This window comes from Bubalus kerabau, chromosome 23 (assembly GCF_029407905.1).
Source record: "Bubalus kerabau isolate K-KA32 ecotype Philippines breed swamp buffalo chromosome 23, PCC_UOA_SB_1v2, whole genome shotgun sequence".
Classification (NCBI taxonomy): Eukaryota; Metazoa; Chordata; class Mammalia; order Artiodactyla; family Bovidae; genus Bubalus; species Bubalus kerabau.
Genome location: NC_073646.1, coordinates 35,019,226 through 35,038,982, shown reverse-complemented (window position 1 = coordinate 35,038,982; position 19,757 = coordinate 35,019,226). Strand labels below are relative to the sequence as shown.

The 19,757-nt window shown below is 47.7% G+C and overlaps 2 protein-coding genes across 2 annotated transcripts in view; both read left to right on the top strand.

The window, feature by feature from the left end:
• Positions 1-1,327: 1,327 nt before the first annotated feature.
• CCL24 (C-C motif chemokine ligand 24) lies at positions 1,328-19,187 on the top strand. Its single transcript, XM_055561511.1, has 5 exons — positions 1,328-1,580; positions 6,921-7,172; positions 15,870-16,037; positions 16,506-16,623; positions 18,090-19,187. Exons 3-5 carry the CDS (start codon positions 15,974-15,976, stop codon positions 18,256-18,258), a joined length of 351 nt encoding a protein of 116 aa, XP_055417486.1. The 5' UTR covers positions 1,328-1,580; positions 6,921-7,172; positions 15,870-15,973; the 3' UTR covers positions 18,259-19,187.
• The window catches only part of CCL26 (C-C motif chemokine ligand 26), a 41,191-nt gene continuing 26,874 nt past the window's right edge, over positions 5,441-19,757 (top strand). Inside the window, exon 1 of the mRNA XM_055561513.1 lies at positions 5,441-5,456. The gene's annotated coding sequence lies outside the window, so the exon portion shown is untranslated. The remainder of the gene's footprint in view (positions 5,457-19,757) is intronic.

Sequence of the window (19,757 nt, the reverse complement as noted above, 5' to 3'; positions counted from 1 at the left end):
GGGTTGCAGTCCGTGGGTTTACAGAGAGTCAGACACAACTGAGCAACTAAATACACACACACATCTCACACTTACTAACTCAGCTAAGTCTTTGACAATGCTTTTGGGCTGGCAAACAGGGTGGAGATCTCCATGCCCATCTTACAGGTGGGAGAACTGGGGTTCAGGGAGAATTCGTGAATTGTCTGCTCTTACTACAGAGAAGGCAATAGCACCCCACTCCAGTACTCTTGCCTGGAAAATCCTGTGGATGGAGGAGCCTGGTAGGCTGCAGTCCATGGGGTCGCTAAGAGTCGGACATGACTGAGTGACTTCACTTTAGGAAATGGCAACCCACTCCAGTGTTCTTGCCTGGAGAATCTCAGGGATGGGGGAGCCTGGTGGACTGCCGTCTCTGGGGTCACACAGAGTCGGACACGACTGAAGCGACTTAGCAGCAGCAGCAGCAGCTGCTCTCACTAAGCCGCTAAGTAGCAGAGCTGCAATCAAAATCTATCAATCTTTGTCCAGTGTCTTCCCATGTTGCTGCATGACTGCAAAATAGAACTGCTTGTGCTGTGCAGACAGCGTCTCCTCTTGGCATCATCATATTATGGGAGACTCTGTCCATCAGGAAATCATTCCTCGTAAGAAGCCATTTGTTAAGGTCCTTGGTGGCAAAAACCAGGGGAAAGATGAGCAAAGTGGGCTTTCTTGTGTGCCCTGTCTTCCTGCTGAGGTTGTAAGCCTCCTGAGGACAGAGGGGGTTCACATGCAGAGTGGTTGGTGCGGAGACTCTTTCCATCTCCTCTCTCAGTGCCATGATCTGTTTTGGTGCCTCCCACCTCTCCCAGGAGCTCATTTAGAACCCCATCTCCTCCAGACTCCCCAAACTTGCTGAGTAGCTAACTACCCGACCCAACAAGGACTTTCTTCTGTGGCCTGAGCCACTGAGCCCATGAGTAGGAGCCACTGGCCCCAGAGGTCTTGGATGGATTGGGCATCACCATAATTCCATCACTCATTTCTACTCTTGCTTTGCAATTTGCAAAGTGCACTTATAACTCTGTCATTCAAGCCTCCTACTGGTTCCAGGAGGTAAGACAAGCAAGTACATACCAGAAGCATAAGATTTCGGATGCTTCCAACCAATCCCACGAGATTTGGAGTCAAGCAAGTGGGAAGAATGTGTCTGATCCCAGACCCACCTCTTCAATATCCTTGGGCAGCCCAGTGAAGGAGCTGGGCCTCTGTGGCTCCAGCCTCATTTTCTTTCTGTCTTGGGGAAGAAATCCAGCTGTGATAATCCTTCAGGAAGAATGCCCTTTCACTTCTCCTTTTACTGAGTTCCTTGACCTTGAGCTTTTGTGGATCAGCAGAATCTGATCCTTCCTTGACTTCCAATCAGGAGCTCTTTCTGCAAGAGAAGGATGGGACCTGGCCTTGGGCAAGACAGGAAAACCGGGTGGCTATGGCTTCCTGTCCGCAAGCCTGGGGAAGCCTTGCCTTCTTAGGCATGGCATCCTTAGCTGTGGCCCATCCGAGGGACCCTGTGTGCATGCCCAGAGGCCTTCCCTTCCTCCTGCACCCACCTGCTTTCGGTGAGCCTCCAGTTAGTAAATACCTTCCAGCCTCCCTCTCAATACCACTGTTTCCCCTCCTTGCATCTCCCAGGACTTAAGGACCATGAGTCCCCTAAGTCCTCATTCTGTGTTCCACCCAGTAGTAAAGTCCCTTAAGTCCTCATTCTACGTTCCACCCACACCAAAGCTAGCTCATCCCACCTGGAACAGCATCTCTTCCCAACTCCATGTTCAGGCTGAAAGCTTGGAATCAGGCATGTGAGGAGTATTTACATCATGTGTTGTTGTTGTTTAGTCACTAAGTCACGTCTGACTCTTTGCGACCCCATGGACTGTAGCCCGAAAGTCTCCTCTGTCTATGGGATTTCCCAGGCAAGAGTTCTGGAGTCACTTGCTATTTCCTTCTCTAGGGGATCTTCCCGACCCAGGGATCCAACCCACATTTACCACTGAGCCACCAGGGAAGCCCATTTACATCATAGGAATGAGCAAATGTTGCAAAACAGAGCTTTCCTCTCAGAGCCAGTTAAAGATTTACCAGTGCGTCACTGGGCTGCATCTCACCTGTCTGTCAACCGAGAGCTGCCAAAGTATTTGCTGATAACCGCTGGTGTTGGTATCAGTTACTTCGTTGGAATTTTTCTGAGTCCCCTTTCCCAGCAGGTCAGCCTGACCTCAGGGGGCAGAGTCAGCCAGGTACTGGCAGATGGAAGCCAGGCCATGTGCCCTGAATTGATAAGAACTAGGGGATATGGGCAGACCATGAATAGTTTCACACATATGCACAAACACACACACACATACATACTCACTCCTGGTTTACTTTAATATTTGTGGGTTTATGTCAATGCGTATTGGAAAAAAATGTAGCCAGTACATTAAATCTGTGATTTCAAGGATTTTGTGTGTGTGCTTTCTTCGTTGTTGTTTTTTTTTTGACTGTGCATGCGGCTTGAGGGATTTTAGTGGCCTGACCAGGGATCAAACCCAGGCCCCTGGCAGTGAGAACTCCAGGTCCTAACCACTGGACCGCTGGGGAACTCGGTCGTGGATATTTTTGGATGAGCTCAATTTCAGTTAGGTGTAAGATAGATTGGGTGGTGGGTAAACATTCTGGAGATGATGGAATGGTTGAAAGTTTAGTTGTTGGTGATGGGGTCCTAATGAAGAAGTCTAGGCAGGGGAGTGAGCTGGGCAGTTTGCACTGTAGGAGGAGATTTCTCGCATCTGTGTGCAGAACAGATGGGATGGAGGCAAGTTGGGGGACAGTGGGATGGGGTTGAGAAGGAACAGGTGGGTCTGGGAGTTAAATTGGTTCAATCAACAAAATTAGAGACATTATTAGATATGGGGAAGGGGACAATGGTGACTTGACTGGACGTTAAGGAACAATACGTGAGTTGCATCTCGGGCAGGACAATTGAGGTATGTTTGTGTTATCTCTGCCACCAATCTCCCAACCTCATCTCCTCTCATCACCTTCCAGAACTCAGTCAATCCGTTGCTCACCAGGCTTCCCATTGGCTTAGAATACCTTTGATCCCCTCGTCCTGTGGGAGTTCCTGCTGTCTTCTTTTTTTTTAATTAATTAATTTTTATTGGAGTATAGTTGCTTTATAAAGTTGTGTTAATTTCAGGTGTACAGCAAAGTGAATCAGTTATATGTGTACATATACCCACTCCTTTTTTTAGATTCTTTTCCCATATAGGTCATTACAGAGTATTGGGGTAGTGTTCCCTGTGCTAAACAGTAGATCCTTATTATCTATTTTATATATAGTGTGTATATGTCATCCCAGCCTCCCAATTTATCCTTCTCCCTGTCCCCCTTGGTAATCATAATTTTGCTTTCTACATCTGTGACTCTATTTCTGTTTTATAAATAGGCTCATTTATACCATTTTTTTTTTTTTAGATTCCACATATAAGCGATATCATATGGTATTTGTCTTTCTCTGTCTGACTTACTTCACTCAGTATGACAATCTCTAGGCCCATCCATGTTTCTGCAAATGGCATTATTTCATTCTTTTTTATGGCTGAGTAATATTCCATTGTATATATGTACCACATCTTCTTTATCCATTCCTCTGCCAATGGACATTTAAGTTGCTTCCATGTTCTGGCTATTGTAAACAGTGCTACAGTGAATATTGGGATATATGTATCTTTTCAAATTACAGTTTTCACCAAATATATACCCAGGAGTTGGCTGCCTTTTTTTCCTGAAGCTTCCTCATCCCCCACATAGAGCCATGTTTTCCTTTGTGCTCCCAGAGCCCTTTGCCCTTTTGTGCCTGGCAGGTGCTTGGCACTAGCGATGAGTCCCCCTTGTTAACATTTATTGCAGGTCAGACACCCCGCCAGGAACATTATGTGCAGCTAATGCTTCACTCTCTTCTCCTAATACCCCTGGGAAGCAAAGGGTTTCATCCCCACTTCACAGATGACAAAATCGAGGCCAACAGAGCCAGGATCTGAACCCTGGCCTAATTACCGCTAATGCGCATGCTCTTAATCTCTCTGCTTCCTATGCCTTATCATGCTCAAGTGTAATTATTCATTTCTGTGTTTGTCTTTGCACTGGACTTCGAGTTCTAGTGGCATTGAGTCTGAAATGGGTCCTTCCCTGGATCCCAGAACCTCAGTGCTAAATGGGACTTCTTCATCTAAAGCTTGAATTTCCCACTAGGGAGGTCTGCCAAGAAGTGCTTGCATGGCCCACTTGTTGGGGATCTCGATATCATCCAAGATGGGCAGATTTGTCTCTATATGGCTCTGGCCACTAGTAATGTCTTCCTTTGTTGAGTTTTACCTCTTGACCCCTGCTTCTGTCTTCCTGGGACCTCCAGTGTCTAAGACATAACAACGTGCCTGTATGCTCAGTTTTATCCAACTCTTTGTGACTCCCTGGACGGTAGCCCACCAGCCCCCTCTGTCTATGGAACTCTCCAGGCAAGAATATTGGAGTGAATTGCCATTTCCTACCCCAGGGGATCTTTCCGACCCAGGGATCGAACCTGCGTCTCCTGCATTGCAGGTGGATTCTTTACCATCGGAACCATTGGGAAAGCCAGGTGGTAGCATTGAGTCTGAGATATGCCAGGGGATCTTCTAGTTCCCTTTGGTTTAGAGTTGTCCCAGTTCACTAGGCAGACTGGGCTAGCTGGTTAGCAGTACCACTGTCTGTGCTCCTGCTTCCATTAAGTTGAGCTCTGATCTCCAGTGCTATAAACATGTGTGTTAGTTGCTCATTCGTGTCTTTGCAACCCCATGGACTGTGGCCCATGAAGCTCTTCTGTCCATGGAATTCTCCAGGCAAGAATATTGGAGTGGGTTGCTGTTCCCTTCTCCAAGGGATCTTTCTGATCCAGGGATTGAACCCAGGTCTCTTGTATTGCAGGTGGATTCTTTACTGTCTGAGCCACGAAGGATTCCCTCCTATAAGCTTGACGTATGATAAAAACAAATAGAGTGAATGCATAAATTCATATTGCAAGAATGATTATTTTAAATTTATGAGATTTTAATATTTTCTATTTTTGAGTTCATTTTATGCACTGAGCCACTGACATAATCATATCTTTAGTTTTTATTCCTTGGTCAAGAATCCTATTTTACCAGTATATTTATATACATCATCAATAAATAGGCCTACAATTAGATTTTTGATTCATTACATATTATTTCCTAACCCTGTTTCAGTTGGAAACAAACATCTTACATATTGGTGTTGTGTGTTTGCTGAAAGAGTCAATGCAGTTTATTTTATTCACTTTTGTTAAAGATTAAGGTTAAAGATGAGGGTTAATTTTGTTTCTCCTTTCTTCTTTTTCTTTTCAGGAAATGTAGAAAAATTTTTCTTTTAAATTCCTGGAGTCAGAAGCAACCATTGTGAGTATTTTGGAATTTTTTTAAATTTATTTTTAATTGGAGTATGATTGCTTTACAAAGTTGTGTTAGTTTCTGCTGGACAACAACGTGAATCAGCTATAAGTATGCATATATCCCCTCCCTCTTGAGCTTCCATACTCCGACCTTCCTACCCCTCTAGGCCAACAGAGAGAAGCAAAATGAGCTCTCTGTGCTATACGCAGAAAGCTGTCTATTTCACACACGACAGTGTATATATGTCGATGCTATTCTCTCAATTCATCCCACCCTCTCCTTCCCACCCTGGGTCCACAAGTCTGTTCTCTTCATCTGCATCTCTATTCCTGCCCTGCAAATCAGTCCATCAGTACCATTTTTCTAGATTCCATATATATGCAGTCATATATGATATTTGTTTTCCCTTTCTTCTCTTGAGGGAATAAAAACCATTCTTGGGGAGGAATTGAGAAGTGGACATCTCTAACTAGGAAATACTTCTTACTCCATCCTACCTCTCTGTTAGCACTCCATCCACCGGCCCTGTTTGTGTGATCATTACCATGTCGTCCTTTATCTCCCCCCAGCCTTGGCCACAGACCTTTATTTTTACCTTGATGCTTGCCAATTGCCACCTTCACCTCTATTAACTATTTATTTGCCTTTGAGATTACCTCACATTCACTTTTCAAGCGTGCCTCAGTGGTAAAGAATCTGCTTGCCAAGGCAGGAGACTTGGGCTCGATCCCTGAGTCAAAAAGATCCCCTGGAGGAGGAAATGGCAACCCACTCCAGTATTCTTGCCAGGGAGATCCCATGGAGAGAGGAGCCTGGCAGGCTTATAGTCCATGGGATCGCAAAGAGTCAGACAAGACTTAGTGACTCAACAACAGCAATTTTTTTCACAGCCCAGTAAAATAAAGGTGTTTGGAAAAAAAACAGAAAAGTTGAGTTCTGGGAAGCCCTCCTATCAAGAGATCAAAGGGCGAGGTGCTTCATAGCTGCCACCTGCCTCCCCGTTGCACTGCCCAGGGCCACTTCCCTTCCTGGACGGGGCTTAGGGTGTGCGAGGAGATGACTGCCCCGTCAAAGAGCTCCCACGGTCTATCAGTGGGCTGGCCTCTCACCCCGAGCACTCACCCCCACCCCATGCAATGAAGCCATATTCTCAGATGTCCTCGTGAACTTTGGACTTTTGAGTTTCCAAGCCAAGCCAAAGTGAAATGTACAGGAGGATTCCCCTCCCTGCCCTCGAGGCCCCTCCTCCCTGCCTACTATCCCAGACACGATAGGAAAGGGGAAATATTTCTAGACTTGGTGCTACGACTTGTCACTTAGCCACCTCCAGGTAAGTGGCTCCCAGGACCATCCCCTGTTCCCAGTCTTTTGGGACCGTGTGTGTGTTGGGTAACGGGCGGGGAGGGTACCAGGGATAGCAGTGATACCCCCAGCCTGCTTTCCCCTGATACTCTGCATGTCTCACCCCAGTGCCCATCCATCCTCCTGGCTCCTTCCCACATCTCCCGCACTTTCCACCCCAGACACTCTGTCTTCAGCCACTTTCAGTTAGGAGGTCGGGGCAGGAATCCAGGAGAGAGCTGATGGAGCCTGGTGCCGTGGTTCTTCAACAGAAGATGGAGGACCAGTCCTGCTGCATCATGCTCTGGGGCTTGAGGAGGTCATTTAACCACTCTGAGCCTCAGTTTCCTCACCTGTGAAACGGGAATAATAAAGGATCAGGTAAGAGCTCAGAAAGGGGCTTCCCAGGTGGTGCTAGGGGTAAAGAATCTGCCTGTGAATGTGGGAAATGCAAGAGACATAGGTTCGATCCCTGAATCGGGAAGATCCCCCTGGAGAAGGGAATGGCAACCCACTCCAGTATTCTTGCCTGTAAAATCCTATGGATGGAGGAAGCTCAGGGGTGGCTCAGTGGTCAAGAATCTGGCTATCATGCAAGAGATGCAGGTTTGATCCCTGGGTGGGGAAGATCTCCGGAGGAGGAGATGGCAACCTACTCCAGTGTTCTTGCCTGGGAAATCCCACGGACAGAGGAGCCTGGAGGCTACAATCCACGGTGTCGTAAAAAGTTGGACAGGACTGACCAACTGAGCTTGTGTGCACGCCTAAGGACACCAGTTATATCGGATTTTATCTCTTCTGAATGACCTCATTTTAACTTGATTTTATCTGTGAAGACGCTGTCTCCAAATCAGGTCCCATTTTGATTCTGGGGGTTAGGACCCCAACACTCATTTTTTTGAGGGAGACAAAAATTCAACCCCAAACTTTGTTAATGGATTGATTCTTATTTTATTCAGTTCATCACTATTCACTATTACTGATCAACTGTCCCAGACTTGGCCAGTGTGAGCTCCGGCAAGCTAGCTCCTGTGTCCTTTGGACATACGATTCTTTGGGCAATTTCTTTCTTTCTGCCACCAAAGGGATATTCCAGTTTCTGCTTTCTTTGACCCAGCACTGGAATCGTTTATTTCTCCAAGGAGAAATATCTTTGCCAGGTATGCTCATCACTAGTACTACCGTTTCTGAAAGATGATATTTACATCCCTCTGCTTTCAATTCAGCACCCTTGGGTTCACGCACTCCTTCCCCCGTTGCATATTTTCTTTTTTGAAACTATTTATTTATTTATTTATTGTTGGCTGTCCTTGGCCTGTCCTTGCTGCCCTGGCTTTTCTCCAGTCGCCGCGAGCGGGGGCTACTCTCCAGTTGCGGTGCGTGAGTTTCTCATTGCAGGGACTTCTCTTGTGGTGGAGCTCTAGAGTGTGTGCAGGCTCCGTAGTTGTGGCACACAGGCTCAGTTGCCCCGCGGCATGTGGGATCTTCCCGGATCAGGGATTGAACCCGTGTCTCCTGCGTGGGCAGGCAGACTCTTAACCACTGGACCACCAGGGAAGTCCCCCCACCCTTTGCATATTTTCAACACTCTTCTCCAAGAATGACAAACATGGCTTCCATGATCCTCATTTCCAGAGGCCTAGAATACAAAAACAACCCTCTTATTTTAAGTTATTGTGTGCATGTGTGTGCATGCTCACTTGATCAGTTGCATCGGACTCTTTGTGAACCCATGGACTATAGCCCATCAGGCTCCACTGTCACAGGGGTGGGTTGCCATTTCCTCCTCCGGGGGATCTTCCCGACCCAGGGATCAAACCTGCATCTTCTGAGTCTCCTGCATTGGCAGGTGTATTCTTTACTGCTAGCACCAGCTGGGAAGCCCATTGTAAGCTGTTAAAAGTCACTTGTGTGTAGAGGGAATGAGTGTCTTTTATTGCCTTTTTATACAGTAGGCTTTGATATAAGAAGGGACAAGAGGGAGTTAGGAAGTACTGGGGTCTTAGGAGGGTCGGGGGAGAAAAGAGAGAGAAGGAGGCCCTCAAAGCTTCATCTCTCTGAGGACTCGGCCACGGAACCCGCCTAAGGAAGCTTCCTTTTCTGCCTGTTTGCCAGGAAGTGTGCCCAGGGTCGGGGAGAGCCAGGGGAAAACCCACTGCTTCCTGCCCCCCTGTGTGCCCTCTCAGATTTCACTCTCATTAATGAGACCCTTGGATGAAAGTCAGGCCATGTGAGGGAGATAGACGAGAGTTTTGAAACTGGGTGCGGCCTTTGTGAAGCCTTCAAGGCCCCACCATTGGAACAAACATTTGGAAGGTGTCCTCAGCAGCTTCTTCTTTTTTTTTTGGTTGTGCTGTACGACTTGTGAGATTAGTTTCCCCGCCAGGGACTGAAGCTGAGCCCGTGGTGGTGAGAGCACAGTGTCTTAACCACTAGATCTCCAGGGAATTCCCGCCTTTAAATTTTAATTGAGATAAAATCCACATCACATAAGAACTCACCATTTTAACCTCTTTAAAACATGCGTGTGAGTGGTACACTCACAGTTTGTACAGCCATCATTACTATAGAATTCTAGAACATTTTTATCACCTCCAAAAGAAACTCTGTATCTCCCTACTTTCTCTTCCTACCAGGCCCCCAGCAGCCAGTAATCTGCTGTAAATCCTTATGGATTCGTCTGTTCTGAACATTTCTTACCAATGGAATCATAGGGTCTGGACTGTTGTGCCTGTCATTTAACTTAATGAATATATATATCGGTACTTCGCTCCTTCTCACAGCTGAATAAAATCCCGCTGTACATTCCACTGGACCCTTGTCCATTTATCATTGGAGGGACATCAGGTTGTTCCCACTTTCCAGCTACTACGAACACTGTTGCTATGAAGGCCCAGGTGCAAGTTTCCGTGTGAATGTCTGTTTTCCGTTTTCTAGGGTTAGGGTTAGGGTGAGGGTATGAAGTTATTGGATCATATTGTAACTCTACATTTAACTTTTTGAGGAACTGCCAAATTTTTCCATAGTAATCATACCATCTTACATTCCCCATGAGTAATGTGTAAGGGTTCCCATTTCCTTGGCAACACTTTTTATTTTCTGTTTTTTTTTTTTTCATAGCCATCCTTGTGGGTGCAAAGTGATATCTCATTGTGATAGCTCATTGCTTTTCCCTGTTGACTAATGATGCTGAGTATCTTTTCATGTGCTTATGGAACATTTGTCTCTCTTCTTTGGAGAAATGCCTAGTTAAATTCTTTGCTTATTTTAAAATTATATTTTTTTGTCTTTGTATTGTGGACTTTGTATATTTTGTATATTTGTGGATATTTGTATATTTGTGGATCCTAGAATTATCAGATAATTTCCAAATATTTTCTCCCATTATGTGGGTTGGCTACTCACTTTCTTGAGAGTGTGCTTTGATTCACAAAATTTTTAATTTTAAAGAAGTCCAACTTATTTATTGTTTTCTTTGCTTGCTTGTGCTTTTAGTGTCATATCAAAGAAACTGTTACTTAACCCAAGGTCACAAAAATTTATACCTATATTTTCTTCTAAGGGCTTCCCCGGTGGCTCAGATGGTAAAGAATCCGCCTGCAATGTGGGCCACCTGGGTTCCATCCCTGGGTTGGGAAGATCCCCTGGAGGAGGGAATGGCAACCCACTCCAGTATTCCTGCCTGGAGAATCCCTATGGACAGAGGAGCCTGGCTGAGAGTTCTATAGGTTTAGCTCTTTCATTTAGATTTTTGCTCTATGTTGAGTTAATTCTTCTATGTGGTATGAAGAGGGGTGTCACTTTATTTATCTGCTTATGGATATCCAGTTGTTCCAACACAACTGTTGAGAGACTGTTCTTTCCCATCAAATGAACTTTGCACCCTTGTCAACAATCAATTGACTGTAAATGTAAGGGTTTCTTTCTGGACTCTCAACTCTGTTCCTGTAATCTACATATCTGTCCTCATGCCAGTATCAATCTATCTTGATTACCTTAGGGTGCAGTAAGTTTTGAAATCTGAAAGTGTTAGTCCTCCAACTTTGCTTCCTTTTTCATGATTGTTTTGGCTGTTCTGAGTTCCTTGCACTTCCACGTGAATTTTAGGATCAGCTTGTCCATTTTCCTTCTTTTTCTTAACCTTTTTTCTTCCTCACATTCCCTCTATATTTCTAACACCCGACATGGTGGTTGAGGTTTCAGCTGCAAATAAGATACAGTCAGGGACCATGTGACCAGGAACAAGTTACTTCACCTCTGTGCAACAAAATTAAAAATATCTACTCCATATCGTAAAGATTAGATTAAATGACATGATATATGAAAGGTCACTGGAAGAGACTAAGATTGCTTAGTCAGTTCACCAGCTTGTAACAAGTTGTAATAAAAACAACAAAACAAGATGACCACCTTTTGTTTGCTGAAATGTTCTAATAGGTATACACTTTAGTGAACTACCTCTTTGGTAAATAAGCCAATATTTTTGTAAAATTTTTAATGCTTCCAAGTCAATGAAGAGTTTATAAAAGGCTCCTTACAAAAGGCATTCTATATGTCATTGCCTGGCAGATTATAAGATACAATTATCACTGTTTTGTACTTGATATATTATCTCCCAAGGAAAGAATGGTCTTTCCATGAAGAAATGGACTTTCTGAGTTGTGTTCGCTCCTGGATCCCTTGTCCCTAGAACTTACCTGCCATTTAGTCAATAATAAATATTTCTCGGGAAATAAAGGAAACACATAACCATCTTCTCGTGGGAACTTGATCTATCCAGACGGGGAGCCAAATACTTGACATGAGTTATCTTACTGAATCCTCATAATAACCTACAAGACAGATATTGTCACTATGTCCCATTTTACAGATGGGGTGTGGACGCTAAGGCTTGGAGGAGTTAAGTAACACTGGCCACCCAGCTGAGTTAAGATTTCAACCCTGGCAGGTGACTCTCCAATCTAGAAAGGTGGTCCTCTGAGCCATGGCTCCTGGTCAATCTTCTCAGGGTTTAGGGAGGGGCTTTATTTTTTTTTAACTGATGCAAAATGTTTATTCCAAGTTGGGAGGGGCTTTAAAAGATGGGTTCTGGACTGGCTTCCACGATGTGGGTCTTAGGAAACCTGCAGGTGCTTCTTACCCACAATCCAGGACGCACCAGGGGTCACACCCAGATTCCGTATCGCCCTCTCCTCTAGGCACCTCAGGTCAGTCTAATGTGTGGAGCAGAGCCAATTAAGCTCTCTTGACCCCTGATCGTCCCTCCCCTGGGAAGCTACGTAATCTCCAATCCCTGCCCCCAGTCCCTTCCTATCACACCTGCCGGTGGATCCAACCATGACTCGAGACCACAGATCTGACCTCACTGACCCTGCACCCCAAAACTGAGTGGCCCCCCACCAACAGGATCACGGCTGAGCTTGCCTGGCGAGAGGCACCGCCTGAACCTTGAACTCAGGTAGAACTCAGTTCAAATGCCAGCTCTCCCCTTTCCTAGCCTTGGAGTTTCAGTCTCCTTGCCTATAAAGTGGGGAAAATTAACGCAGACAAGGGCTTCAAAGGACTTAGCAGTTTCATCGGCAAGTGGGGCTCTGCTCCGTTGGTCACCTTTCCTACTCCATGCACCCCAGCCGAACATCATAACCCTTGTCTGTGGTCTGCCTTTGCACCACTTAGGGTCATCAAGGCCCATTCTTTCTTGCTGGGACACGTCTTTGTGTATGGAGTTGTTTCTAGTCCAAGCTAACAGCTCACCTCTTCTGATCGGTTCTTATGAGGATGTGCCTTGGAGCGCCCTCGTCCATTTGGCCGCTGTCCGTTGGCCCAGCTTCCTTTTGAATTCTGTGCTTCATCGTCGCTCATGGTGTGGCTCACACAGGAGAGGCAACCAGGACGGCACCCTGGCTACTGTTCACGAGGTCAGGACCACTGCCACCTGCTCCCTGCCAGGAACAGCTCTGATCCCCCCAGCTGCTCAATTCCTCCCCAGGGCCAGCTCCTCTGAACAAAACATCGGAAGGGAAAGGCCCTCAGCAAGGGCCTTGGCCAGGCTTCTCAGACTTCAGATATTCTTAGATTTCAGATATGCTGTCTCTGTTTCTGTCATATTTACATACCATTTGTTCTGTGATTTGCTTTATTTCTTTTTTTTTTAGTCAAAAAAGGCTTCCCTAAGTGGCTCAGTTGGTAAAGAATCTGCTTGCAATGAAGGAGAAGTGGCTCAGTTGGTTAAGAATCTGCTTGCAATGCAGGAGGCCCGATTTCAATCCCTGGGTCAGGAAGATCCCCTGGAGAAGGGAATGGCAACCCACTCCAGTATTCTTGCCTGGAGAATTTCATGGACAGAGGAGCTGGGCTGGCTACAGTCCATGGGATCTCAAAGAATCAGACACAACTGTGAGACTAACTTTCAGCCTTCAGTTTTTTTAGTCAACTCATATTTTCTCTATCACTGTCATAAATATAAAACCCCTCATCATACACCCTAACAAGGCATATTTAAATTAAAATGAAAAGCGCCCATTCTTGTATCACCTGTGGCGGTGTGACTGCAACACCCGGGGAAGCACAGATCTGGCCAACACCCCCACTTCTCAGATGGACGAAGCACAGCAGGGGAAGGGGCAGGGTCTGAGCTGGAGTGGAGGGGCTCTGGGTGCTTCACGGGGCAACCCCCTTTCTTTTTGGCCACCTTGCAGCATGTGGGATCCTAGTTCATGGACCAGGGATCGAACCTGGGCCCCCAGAAATGGGAGCTCATAGTCTTAATGAATGGACTCCTTCCCCAAGTCTTTGCATCCACTGTCTTGCCCTCCTGCCTTCCTTCTCTTTCTCTAGCTATCTCTTTCTATTCTGCTTTCTTGGAACCTTCAACTTATCCCTCTCTTACTTTGAGTAATTGCTCTGGCTGTTGGATTCCCCGCCTCAAGCGGGAACATGCAGATCCCCATGTTGGGAGTCGGGGTAAGTGGCTCTGTGGTGGTGTCTAGTCACCTTTTGTAGATTGCATTTTTCCCCTTTGTAAAACAGGTTGGTAATCCCTGCCTCACCTGCTTCCCCAGACAGAGTAGCGAGACTGGGTATCGTGTTTTGTTTTGTCTTGAACCGGCCTTTTATTTTTTTAAAACTAATTTTTGTTGGAGTGTAGTTGTTTTACCATGTTGTGTTTGGGTGGGTTTTTGTGTTTTTTTTTAAGTATCTTGGGAAAGCCTGTAATTGGTGTTAACTAATCGGGGTGAGGCACCCCACCCTCCCACTAGATGACCTTCTGCCGTCCCACTCTGGTTGCAACATGTGGTCAATGCACGAAGGCTTCCCACCCTGCTCAGTCCAGTCCCCACTCTTCTCCAGCATGCTACTTCCCTTCCCAGCGCCCCCTGAGTCATGAAACCCAGACAGACAACAGGGTGTCCCCTCTGAATCACTGAGGAGCAAGGATTAGAAGAGGCGCCCTAAAATGGACTTGTGAAAAGCTCTTGCACATGTAAAGGGCTCTCATTGCATGCTCCCATCCTCTGTCTGGTGAGAGTTGCCACTGCTGGCTGGGGAGGAGCTGAGTGGGGTGCCCAGCAATTTTCACTCTATGAACAAGGCACTGCTGATCGAGGCCTCCCTGACTTCAGCCCTGTCCCCATCAGAAGACCTGCCACGTGGCTCCCCTGTGTACCCACTGACCCCAGTCGGGCTGGGCAGAGATCCCATGGGAGTCCCTGATCCAGAGGAGAGTGACCCAGAGTTGGTCCATCATATATTCATTCTACAAATACTGGCCATGGAAGAGGTGACCTGCACGGGACTTGGTGGAAATGGGACATTGATCTCAAGGTGTTCATGGTCAACTGGGAGACATAGACACACAGCTGGTCACCATCAGCCAGGTGATGTGGTCCACTGTCATGCCCCACAGGTGTGCTCTTGCAAGGCCAGAGTGGAGAGGCTGGAGAAAGCCAGCTGTTCCTGTGAGAGATGGAATGGAGAGGATGGAGTAGATTTGGGAAAGGAAGCAGCAGTCTCTAAACATGGGGTCCCAGGCTGGGAGCCAGGAATGGGGGACAGAGTTGGATGGGTATCATGTTCCATTCAGTGTGACAACTGAGCTGAGTATTACGGGTTACAAAGCTCTAGGACAGTCCCCACTGCCTTTATCCTCCAAACCTCAGCACAGCCAACCTCACACCCTCCACAAGGGCATCCCCTACTTTCCTCCTCACAGAACTGGCCAGTCCTTCCAATGTCCCCTTGTCTCAGGTTTGGGTCCCTAAAGGAGACCCTGAGATGAGGATTCATGGGCCAGTGGTTTATCCAACAGTGTTTCCAGGGGAAACCAGCAGGGGAGAAGGGAAGCAGACACCGAAGGGAAGGGGTCACTCAAGCCTTGTCTCACAAAGAGAAACTGACTCAACCCCGACAGGAACACTGAAAACAGTGTAGATCACACTGGACCTGGAGTCTGTACCCCTCCAGCCAGCATTGGTCAAGGGCTTCCCTGAGGATGTAAGTTTCCAGACACTTCCCACTTTCCTAGAGCCTGCAGGCTAGGCAGTTCTGGCAGCTTGGGGGCTAGAAAAGCAAGTTCACCAAGAGGCGGTGTGCATGAGCATGGGCAAGGGGTCTGAGGGGCTGGAGACGAATGATACTTGACTCTACACCCACTCCGCCAGCGCCTGCAATAGCTGATTCTATGCACTTGATCTTATATGTGCCTTCCCACTTAGAAGCCTGGCACAGGGTACATGCCTAATAAGAGCTGTTAAATGAATGAATGGATGATAGTGTTACCCATTTTCAGATGAAGAAACTGAGGCTGAGAGAGGTGAATGACTGACCCAGAGTCCCACAGGCAATGGCCAGCATAGCCAGGCTCCATATCAGCCTTCTGACTGTACATCCAATGTGTTTGCTCTTCACCCTGGCAGGGGAATGCCCTCCTCCTCCAGCTCTTTCTTAGCGTGCTCAGAATAACCCCTGACTCAGTAGGCAACAACTTCCCCTTTGCAGATCTGAGGCTTCTAGGACTTTGAATGAGGAGGGGAGGCTTCCCAAAGAGAGGCCACTATATAAACCGATGTTTCCTCCTAGCTGCCTGAAAAGGGCCAGAGGGTAGGTCAACTGCTCTCATCCCAGCTGTTCTCCTCCTGCCTGCCAGCAGTGAGCCCTGAGCTGCCCTCTCTGCTCTCCAGAATATGGCAGGGCCCGTGACCATGGCAACCAGCCTCCTCCTCTTGGCCCTGTGCATCGCCCCTGCAGGTAAGACCTCTGACCCATCCTGGGTCTCCTGTTTGGGATAGCCATCCCAAGGGCATGACTGGAATGGCACAGCAAAGCATGAAGGATGAAGCAGCTTGGGTCTGCAGGGGAATGGTGGGAAGGGGGGCAGCCCAGTGGCTGGACTGGAGGTGTTTAACGCAGGGTGCGTGTATGCTAAGTTGCTTCAGTCATGTCCGACTCTTTGTGACCCTATGGACTTTAGCCTGCCAGCCCCCTATGACCATGGGATTCTCCAGGCAAGAATACTGGAGTGGGGTTGCCGTGCCTTCCTCCAGGGGACCTTCCCAACCCAGAGATCCAACCTGCGTCTCTTGCGGCTCCTACGTTGCAGGCGGATTCTTTATCCCTGAGCCACCAGGGAAGTCCTTAGGGTATGGGCCCTTATTGAAGCTCAGAGTCTAGGGCAGGCTAGCAGAGACCATGGCTCTTCTCTCTCCTGTCTTCTAGACTCCGTGACACTCCCCTCTTCCTGTTGCATTACCTTCATTTCCAAGAAAATTCCTGAGAGCCGAGTGATAAGCTACCAGCTTACCAACAGGAGCATCTGCCCCCAGGCAGGAGTGATGTGAGTAACTATTACTCAGGAGGGGAGCGGGGAGAGACGAGCCTCCAGGCCCACTGAGGGCCCTGCTCTGTGATCCCGGACAGGTCACCCCACCCCTCTGAACCTCAGCTTCCTCACCGTGAGACTAGCAAGAGGATTCAGAGTTGACCATTATGAATATACGAGGCAACCTCTGGGGCACATTTTTGTTGTTGCTGTGTAGTTGCTTACTTCTTCCGACTCTTTGCCATTCCACGGACTGTAGCCCGCCAGGCTAGTGTGGAGTGGATTGCCATTTCCTTCTCCAGGGGATCTTTCCCGACCCAGGGATCGAACCTGCGTCTCCTGCATTGGCAGGCAGACTCTTCACCAGTGAGTCACCAGGGAGATCCAACGGGTATAACATTCCCCTAACTAACCCGCTCAGCCATTACATCAGCTGCAGTTGATTATCCCCATTTGACGTGGGGCAATTGGGGCTAGAAAGGTGACCTACTCAAAGTCACTTAGGACTTGAAATAAACTTCAGAGTTGCGGGACAGCAAGTGGGAGCTCACTTCGTAAACAGCAGCAGCACGCCACAGAAATGTGATCTTTTCTTAACCCAGAAGGTAGTATTTATTATGCATAACCATTTCCTTGTAGTGAATTGTTTAAAGCTGCTAACACTTGTTCAAATTGTTTTGCATGCTCAGTCACCTCAGTCATGTCCAGCTCTTTGCGATCCTATGAACTGTATAGTCTGCCAAGCTACTCTGTCCATGGGATTCTCCAGGCAGAAATACTGGAGTGAGTTGCCATGCCCTTCTCCAGGGAATCTTCCCAACCCAGGGATCAAACCCACATGTCTTATGTCTCCTGAATTGGCAGGCAGGTTCTTTACCCAATAGTGCCACTTGGGAAGCCCCCAAAGCAAGCATTTATGCAATGATTTACAGAATTCAGAGAATTGTTTTTATCAGTCTGGAAGTTAATTAAAACTTTGAATCTTTATTTTGTCTGCATCTTTGAGGGGGATTAAAGAAAATCATTGTATTATTATTGGTAATTTTCTCCATTGGCACCAGACCCAGCTCCATAGCCTGGCATCCCTGGCTTGGGAGAGGGCATTCCACTGCCTCCTCCAAGCTCTGGCATCCTTCTCAACCACCTTTCCTTGCACAGCGTGTGAACTGGAGGCCTTTTTGTCTTGGGGTTTTCAATGCAACTTCTGTCATTCCTTGTGAGTAGACACTGTCTCTCCCTTCAAACCCAGTGTTCTCTGCAGGCAGGGCTGGGCTTCCCCACCTGACAAGGAGGTTACCGAACATGAACATGAAGTTTTTGAAACAAAGGGATGCAGACGCACAGAGAGAAGACATTGTGTTCAGAGCCTGCCAGTAGGCTGGGGCAGCGCATGTTCTCTGGGCTTCCGCGTGCCCTCCTCAGGAAGGGAAGGGATCCCCCGCCCCGCCCGGCGTCATGGGTGTTCTGTCTTCTCCCCACAGCTTCACCACCCGGAAGGGCCAGAAGTTCTGTGGCAACCCCAAGTTGCCGTGGGTCCAGAAGTACGTAAAGAACTTGGATGCCAAGCAGAAGAAAGCCTCCACTAGGACCAGGGCGACGAGCACCACAGCCCCCTTCTGGAGACACCCGGACAACAGCACCTTCATCTAAGCCCGGCCCTGGCCCCCAGTCCTGAGCTTGGGCCTGGGTCCCGCCTCCTGGCAGGCTGCTAGGGGCCTGGTGAGCCAGCGGTGGTATGCAAAGGACTACTGTTGCCGTTTCTTTGCATCATTCTCAGGGGATGTGTCTAGTTTATTTAAAAAACCCAAGGCTCCAAGGATCCCAGCCTCTTGCTTTTCCTGAGCTGGGGAGAGAAGGTCCCAGAAGCAGGGCCGTGGCAGTCCTTTGTCCTTCCTTTGAGCTGGAGCCAGCCCTTCTCCAACTCACAGGTTGCATAAGAGTCCCAGTGGACGAGGCCTGACCTGCAGACAGATTCTGTTTGCGCCTTAGTCTGCAGGTAGCTTCAATGGGCCCTCTGGTCTTGTGAGGCCTCTAGGCTGTCTGCCTGTCTGTCTGGGGATGGGTGACCTCTCAACACCTGTAGCTCTCCAGCACGATGGGGATGCTCCTGGGATGTCCTACTCACAGGTGAATAAAAACCCAACAAAAACAGAGGGCTCTTGGTCACAGGCACTGCCAGATCCTGGCCCTCCTTGCACAACTCTGTGGGACATGATTAATAACGTTTTCAGGATCTCGTTGGTTTTTGTAATGAGTGGACCTGGAGGACTTGGGTGAGGGGCCAGCCTGGGGAGCTGCATTCTTCTGTGAAGATATGGGATTGAGGAGATGTTTTGCTTCGTGGTATGTTTTGGCTTCCCTGCTGCTTTGGGGATAAAGACCCACTCTGCCTTTGAGGCTGGCCTTTCCCCCACGTTTTGCTGAGGGGTAGATGGGGTGGGAGTTGAGGGCAAAGAGGATCCCAGTTTTTTTCCAGCACCATGTCATTTGTCTGTCAAGTGTAGATGGACACACTGGATGTTCTGAAATGACAATCCAAGTAAAATAGAATCTTTCCTTCGAGGTTGGTCCTGTCTTTCCTGTTCTCATCTCCCTCGGGCAGGAGGTTTGGGGTGTGAACAGTTGAGTGTGTGCCCAAGAGATCACCCTGAATGAGTTGCCCATTCAAGGCTGGGAGGGAATGAAGGCAGCCTGAGCCCAGGGCATCCCAGGAGTGGTCTTGGCCTGCCCTTGGGAATCCTGTTATGAACTTCGAGAAACATACATGCATGACTGGATTCAATTAAATTTCTAAACAATTTCCACAGAACACATTGTTGCACAACAAGCTTTTTAGGCTTCAGAAGACTATTAAATTATAAAAGATGGTCTCTGGATTCAAAGGATCAGGAGAAAAATAACACATCAGCACTCACAAGTCAAAAGCAGTATGGCTTTCATACCAATCCTGATTGATAAACTGCAGGAGCTTGAAACACGTCACTTAAGTTCTCTGAGCCTGTTTCCCTCATCTGTAAAAGTTGCTGTCATTGTTCAGTTGCTAACTCGTGTCCAATTCTTTGCGACCCCATGGACTGCAGCACGCCAGGCTCCTCTGTCCTTCACTATCTCCTGGAGCTTGCTCAGACTCATGTCCATTGAGTCGGTGA